Source organism: Cannabis sativa, chromosome 1 (assembly GCF_029168945.1).
Source record: "Cannabis sativa cultivar Pink pepper isolate KNU-18-1 chromosome 1, ASM2916894v1, whole genome shotgun sequence".
NCBI classification, from domain to species: domain Eukaryota; kingdom Viridiplantae; phylum Streptophyta; class Magnoliopsida; order Rosales; family Cannabaceae; genus Cannabis; species Cannabis sativa.
The window spans coordinates 6,917,883-6,925,556 of NC_083601.1; the positions used below are offsets into that span (position 1 = coordinate 6,917,883).

The window sequence follows — 7,674 nt, forward strand, 5'->3', positions numbered from 1 at the left end:
TGAATCAGTGCAAAAATGATATTCTTTACAAAATGCTATTGAATCTTACACTTGACCTTTTTTTTTTGAAAGAAAAGCAGTTAATCTAGTGGGATGCTATCATGACCCCAACTTAATCAGGTGGTTTATATGTAACAATTTCATTAACGGTCCAAAGAAATGAAGGCCGTTGTAATACGATTGAACTATTATGATTTTAGAAATGTGATACTTGTAAACCTCTTTAATTTCTTTTTCAATTATTTTCAAGAATATCATTGTAAATTTAGACTAATATTTCACTCCACGAATTGGTGAGAGCAAGTAGACACAAAAGTTACCCTCCCATATCCATTTTCAGATTACACTCTCGTTATCCAGGCAGAGAAGACAAAGAAAGAAACAAAATGAATAACAAAACTAAGTCAATGGCTCTCCTCTCAAGTCTCCTCGTCTACCGAACTCCTAACAGAATTCCCACTCACTCATTTCAGACCACACCACCACCACCACCGCCGCCCTCTAACCCTTCCCGCTACTCTACACTCCATATAGGTACACTACTCACCTATTCTCTTGGAAGCTTCTCCGAGTAAGACGACTCACTATACAACATGCTAACCTCCACCAGCAGCAACTTCTGATGAGGCCGTTTCGGTCAAAGGGACTTGGCCTGTTTCATCAGAAGCCAGATCTCCTGCTGCATCACCATTGTGTGACTGCTCTAAACATTGATCAGGAAAAACTTCAGACTGCAAGGATGGAGCAATGTTATTTACATGTAGCCATGTCAGCTCCCACAAACTGTCCCCACCTAAAGCACTTCTCTGCACAAGCACTCCGCTTGTCTTCATAACAATCAAGGTGTCCTTAAGCAGCTCGGGTACTAGTTCCTGAAGCTTCTCACTTTTCTTACCTCTAACTTTCACCTTTATATATTTCTCCATTCGGCTGAGAACACCCAACCATAATTTGCAGAAGGTTGTCAATTGAGATAGATCAGGAAGCAACCGAAGAAACACCTTCGGCAAGAGCTTCATTGCAAGTATAAGTGTTCCTTCCATGTTTCGATAGTCTTTTTGAGAGTGACCTTGGGCAATTTCAAGCAAGTCATCAAGCATGGTGAAGACCACCATATCAAAACACTGTAGCCAGAGAGTGTGAGGAAGATGTACCCCATCCACTCCAATTAAGCACTTTTGCAACGACAACAAAGCATGGTTTCTAACCTCTTCTCTCTGATCCAAACAAACTTTTCTTAATCCCTGTATGAGACGCAGCCACATCTCCCCAATATCCTGAGACATCCTCACAGCATCCTCCTCTGCCATTGATTCCTTAGCTTCAGAAGCCCATCTAGTTAAGCAATCAACAGAGCCTGCCATTAAATCCAGAGCACGAACAGAACGCTCTGCCTGTCCAACACGAGACTCAGCAAACTGCCTTGATGCATCTACACAGAGAACATAATTAGCTGGTAACAAGTGGGCTCCATCAGACATAATGAATAATAGTGCATCAAACCCAGCCTCGGAGGCTTCTGGATGCCTAGCAGTGATAGAAAGTAGAGATGTAATGGTGCGCCACCCTAATTGTGATCTGATATGAGAAGCATTTGCTTTTACTAGGCGACTAACTTCTTGTGTAATTTGCTCGCAGTAAGCATCTGCAACCCGAGCATCGAGTTTCAACACAAGTTGCAATGATCGCAAAAGTTCATCAGCAAGGTTCTCCTTGTAAGGAAGAAGACGCTGACAAATTCGAAGGAGGCCAAAAACAGCCTTCTCCACCAGAGCACATGGCATGACAGTTGACTGAACAATATTGGATATGTGATCATAGACACCCTGCCAAAGAAGCACGATCCTATCCCTGTTATTCAGGGTGATTGCTATTAACAACTCCAGACAGAAAACTGCAGTATCCTCATCCTCAGGAGAGCTGTTCCCTTTCGGAGGTCTCCCAGCAGCCCAGATTAGTGCTCGTGCAAGCTGCAATAGAGATTCAGCTTGCAGAAACTTACTCTCAGTAAATATGCTGTCAATGTGGCACTTTTGAATAGTCTGCAGAGTGCGCTGATGAGCTGCAAGCTGCTGCTCAGTAGGTTGCGACCTTGGCTCCTCTGTATCAAGGGACAAGAGTTGACTAAATCGTCCCATCAATCCAGATGATCTTCTAGGAGTACCCATGGGAGGCATATGAGCAGAAGATAGGGAATTCGTGAGAGGTTTGCCATGTCCAGTGTCAGCAGTGAGCTCCGACTCATCAGCTGCATCACTGGCCACACGAGCTGGGAGAAGACCAAGTTTGTGTAACCTTAAGATGCAATCCAAGATATTCCTCCAGCCTGTGCGGATGTAATCACCATAACTGTTGGCAATGGTGAAAACTGTCACAGTTGCCATTCTGGCTTTTGTGTCATCACCAAATGCCAGTACAGGTTCTTCAACAGATGATGGGTTCAACAGTGTTGTGAACTTACAGAGAGACACAACAAGATCATCAAGTACATCTTCAAGATGATGGCATGCTGATATCTTTGCAACAGCTAGGAATCCATTAATACATGTTTGATAAACCTCCTCATGTTCTGCATGATCAAAAACCACAGAAATTGCAGCAATCGTTGGCCCTGACATTATAGCGAACATATCATGGTCTAGGTAGGCTCTGGAATCTGACACTATAAATGGAGCAGTTTTCTTTGATTTGTGCATTAGGTCAATCCATCGACTTGGAGTCATTTCAGGAAAACCAGCACCTTGTTCTGGGGTTGTGCGAATCTCATTCTTAATTATTGAGTGGTAGAGTTCTATTAGGAAGTCTCGAGGGAGGTCATTTCCTCCATTTATATGCCGATTATTTCGAATAAAATCCTCTTCTGTCATTTTTTTCTTCACTTGTACATTGTGCTGATCTGTATTAAGCATTATCAGTGAGTATGATAACAAGAGAGCAGCATCCTTGTTAGCTAGAATCAGTGGCGATTGCTCATAATATCTCTCTGAGAATGCCTCCAGGACTCTCTGTATCTTTTGTGACTCTCCAGGCAGTCTGAATGTTTCTAAAAATAGTCGCAATGCAGTATCCAAATTCATGTCTTGGAAATCAAAAGTCCAAGCAAATTCATGGAGAACCTGAACACAAAAATCATCATGATTCCCCAGAAAATCCCCAACTAGATTCTTATCCAATCCAGCAGTATATCTGAAAAAGCATGCCACACTTTGAGGATCAAGTTTGTCTGGCAAGAGATGTGTTCCTTGGAGGAATTCTAACCCTTTCTTTGGATCCCGATTAAAGTGATCAGCTCCAATCATCAACCTTCTTTTGATATATTTCCTCCGACGAACAAATGGAACCCAGTGACTAGGATCACTATAGTTATCACACTTCACCATCCAGAATGGAGTATACTCTTCAAAATTAACTGGGGTGTACTCTGATCCAACTGATCCATTGCTAACCCTCTCAGCCATACCCTGAATAACAGCAATAAGACCATCCAAAGCCAGAATGTGCATTGATGACAAGGGACAGTTAACAGGGAAAGCACTTTTCGACAAGAGATTAGCAAGATCTTCAAAGATATTACTGCAGGTTATATCACAATCTAAGTTAGCATACATTTCCACCATAAATGTTTTCTGTCGACAGAAGTCGACAAGAGCCTCCATCGCAACCTCCTGCTGCTGGTAAGATGCTCCATATCTGCTTTGTGCAAGCCTCAAAATAACACAAGAAAAAAAGGCCTCCAGCTGTAATTTGAGGTCAGTACGCAGATGATGATACAGATTAAGAACAATGCTGCATACCATAGAAAGAATAAGTGGGCTTGTTGACAGGCCAAACTGCATTAGATTACGAAACAATTCATCCTGAATCAAACCCAACAATCTAGGGTGGTGACGAATAGAGGGGCCACCCAACTCTATAGCAGAATTAATCAAACCTAAGGCAAATAGAGGCACATCTTCATCAAACGCTAAAGTATTTGATCTTGGACCCATTCCAACATTCTCAACAACATTCAGCAACGAACATAAGAAAATGAATATTTCTACCATGCAGGGTACTCCATATGTCGGACTTAAGTCATAGGGTAAAGAGTCTTTTCCATTGCCAGCCCCAAGTGTATCATCAATCATTCCAACTGCTGCTGCACCAACAGAAGTATTGGAAGCAAGATTCATAGATAATGCTTGACCATCGTATTCAGATGCCATGTTTCCATTCTCCAATTGTCTGCTTCCAAAAGCATATTCATTGTTCAACCCAGAGCTCTGCAGATAAAACAATAACTTCATGTGTTTATTATTAACGTACAAAATAAACAATCAACTATTACTAAAACCTGGCTACTCTAAATACTGAAGAGATTTATACTTCTTTTCATATTCTTTGTGTTTTTTGCTTTACTTTTTCCAATAAATTGACAAACAAAAGAAATATTCAAAAGACCCCACCCCACCCCACCCCACCCAAATAAATAAAACAAATCACCAAACATCTGTACCTCATTCATATTACTGATTCCATTTACCAAAGCACTTTCTGAGTTGCCAACATCAGGCAGGTGGGAGAAGATACACCTAACTAGTTCATGCATGGTGTGCCGAGCTATACGTTGTAATAACTCACCTTTCGATCCTGCTTGGTGCACTATACGGAAACAAGTATTCACTATAGTGCAAACATGTTGATTACTCAACATAACAGATGCTTTACTCTTCATACAACCCAAGAGAACTTGCAATATCTTCATTAGAACTACCTCTTCTGAGGCAGGGTCAGTCACCTCAAATCGGCAACTAGTGACAGCATCAACTAGCAAGTTCATTGCATCTTCAACATGTTCAGTGTCTTGATCAATGATATCAAGTGTTAAGATCTTGTAAACAGAAGACAAAGCAACACCAGTGATTGGAGCGCCAGTTTCATCTGATCGAATCACATCCAGAAATGGTTGAAGATACACTGATGGGTTAATGGCACGCCAGTTATTCTGCCATGTAAAAATCTGCTTACGTAATGCCTTCAAAGACTGAATTAGGGAGTGCTCTAGCTGATCATCCCCGGACATATACCGCCCACTCCACCGTACATTTCTCCTCATTACTGCTAACACAGCTCCTACTTCTGAATTAATCATGCATGCTAAAGTAGTTTTGATAGAATAGCCATCACATTCCTCAGGTTCTTCTTCAATTGCCTTGATTCCTGACTGCATCTTTAGTCGCCCCATCTTGGAACAAGATTCTTAAGATAGAACCCAAATTCTATCTGTAGCTAGTAGCTACGGACTTAAAAGTGAAGCCTATGCAGAGACAGTGTAGAAACATAAGCAAATCATTCCTTCACAATCTACAGAGATGACAAGGCAAGCCAAATTAACGAGAAGTTTGCATATTAAAATGTTAATGGAGTAAGAAATCTAACTCAAAGAAGGTTCGATCATATCTTATTGTATCACAACTAAACAGGACTCTAAAAAGCCACCACAATATTTAGTAAGAATAAAGTACCATATATTCCATATAGTACTTATAAATAAATAGCAAATACACGTATGATCCGCAAAGACCTACACAGCTGGGATCACCCAACCACTTGAGATAAACTCAAAATCTCAATCAATTGCTTCATACAATCGGTTGTGGCCAACTTATTAGGATCAATTAGTCTAGTGAACTTTGACTGGCCATTATACATTTCATCTATTAAATGGCACATCTCGACAGACTTGAATAACCCAGAATGCAGAGAAATCTAATTTAAAACCAAGTCTTTGCATAACCAGAACAAGATTAGATTGGCATTAAATATAAACTCCATAGCTCCACTAACAGAATTCCATTTAAATTAAAAAAAAAACAAAAAAATTGCCTACTGTAATGTTACCATTTCTGAGAATCAACGCCAATAATTACAAACAAAGTCTCCCGACATGGAATTCACAAGGAAAGTTGAAATACAGAATTGATCACAACAGATAAACACAAGTAGATGTAAATACAAGATCCGGCCCAGCTAAGTAAACCCAATTCAATAACAAGTGAAAAAGGATCGTAGTCAACGAGCTAGCTAAGAATATAAAAGCAGCACAACGACAGATCACTGCGCGCAGATCTTCCTATTTCATGATCCTAAGTCCTAAAAAAGAAAATGCAAGAAAACGAGAAATTCTAAAACCCAAACAGCGGCATCTGAAGCTTTAAGACTTAATCCCTCAAAAAAAAATGCAATTACAGAGAGAAATGTGTAGAGAACCTGAGATTGGGAGAAGTCGGGAAACCCTAAACCTCTGGAGAAGAGGAAGCAGGAAAAGGAGAAGAAAGAGAGAGTCGAGTAAAGCAGCCCGGGGTGGGTCTGGTAGGAGTAGCAGCCGAAACCAGTCAGTCACCAAATCTCACCTCAGCTCAGCTCTGGTGAGATTTTCCTTAGCCGTAATTACTGCTTGCTAATTATATAAAATACATATATCTTGTTTTTTCAGCCGTAATTTTCCTTTTCAGGTTGTCGTGTCTTATGGAGCTATTTTATTTAAATTAATTAAGTATTATTTTAATTATTTTTTTATCCATTAAAGTGTTAAAATTATTTTACGTCCTGCATATTTACTATTTTCATGTACGTATTTATATCTTTTGCATTTAACTTTTCATGTTCTTGTACTGGAAATTAACATTGTAATTTTGTCTGATTGAAGAAAAAAGAAAATTACATAGGGCTTTTCCATTTTTATTTTTTAAGTATCATCAAGTTACACACTTTTCCGGTTTCCAATAAAGACTCATCTTTTTCGTGAACACTCGCTTCCCTATATTTTGAGCTCTCAAAGGCGAGAGAGCCTTTTTTTTTTCTATTTTTTCTTTTAGTATTATATATATATATTTTTATCATAATAACTAATTTTATTGCTGAGAGTAGTCAAACAATACATTAGTTATTATACAAAGAGGAATTTCTTCCAACCAAAGAAACCTAATTTTTCATATGCATATCTTGCTAACACATGTGCTACAGTATTACCATTTCGCATTACATAAAAAAGACATACACCCGAAAAGACAAATAACAAGAACCTAATAGATCTAACAATACAACCTCATTGGGAAACACATTCTAAAGAAGAGTTGACTGAATTGACAATGATTTCAGCATCACTCTCCACAAAAGAAACGAAAAAGCCTAATTCCAAACACCATTTTAAAGCATAAGAAATAGCCAATGCTTCAGCTTCTTTAAGGGAGAAAAAACCAGTCAAAGATTTAGCAAAACATCTTAATGGAAAGCCATTTGAATCACGAACCAAGGCCCCTAAACCAATAGTACCATTTTCACCACTATAGCAGCATCCACATTTAACTTTAACGAACCAGCTGGAGGTGCTACCCAATGAATAACTCATGGGGGGAGAGAAAACTTAGCAGTATACTTATGTGATTTCTGAGCCTAAAACCAACTATCATAATATTGAAGTGCCCAACTCAAAATTGCTGGAGCATTCCTAATTGGGGTACCATGTTTTTCCTTGTTACGTTCAGTCCAAATGCACCAAGCTAGAGTAATGAAGACACAAAACTGATGTGGGTTAAATACTGACATGAGATAATTAAGAAGGTCGATGATCTTCCAAGAAAGACTATGCTTGACGAAAATCCAAAAATCTGAAAGCTTCCAAACTTGAATTGA

The 7,674-nt window shown here is 39.4% G+C and overlaps 1 protein-coding gene across 2 annotated transcripts; it reads right to left on the reverse strand.

Moving 5' to 3' along the window:
• Window positions 1-208: 208 nt before the first annotated feature.
• On the reverse strand, window positions 209-6,585 carry LOC115707648 (ARF guanine-nucleotide exchange factor GNOM). 2 transcript variants are annotated; one of them, XM_030635667.2, is made up of 3 exons: window positions 6,250-6,585; window positions 4,496-5,343; window positions 209-4,262 (listed from the first exon to the last, which is right to left on the reverse strand). In XM_030635667.2, exons 2-3 carry the CDS (start codon window positions 5,222-5,224, stop codon window positions 597-599), a joined length of 4,395 nt encoding a protein of 1,464 aa, XP_030491527.2. In that variant the 5' UTR covers window positions 5,225-5,343; window positions 6,250-6,585; the 3' UTR covers window positions 209-596. The 2 variants fall into 2 exon arrangements, with proteins under 2 accessions (XP_030491527.2, XP_030491528.2); XM_030635668.2 differs by having other exon boundaries at window positions 4,496-5,296; window positions 6,250-6,481.
• Window positions 6,586-7,674: the final 1,089 nt, after the last annotated feature.

What these genes read in the sequence shown, in the direction of transcription:
- LOC115707648 (XM_030635667.2), bottom strand. Translation starts at nt 5,224, where the DNA reads ATGGGGCGACTAAAGATGCAGTCAGGAATCAAGGCAATTGAAGAAGAA. An exon ending in GAATCAGTAATATGAATGAG is followed by an intron (nt 4,263 to 4,495) that starts GTACAGATGTTT and finishes TTTTATCTGCAG; the next exon opens with AGCTCTGGGTTGAACAATGA.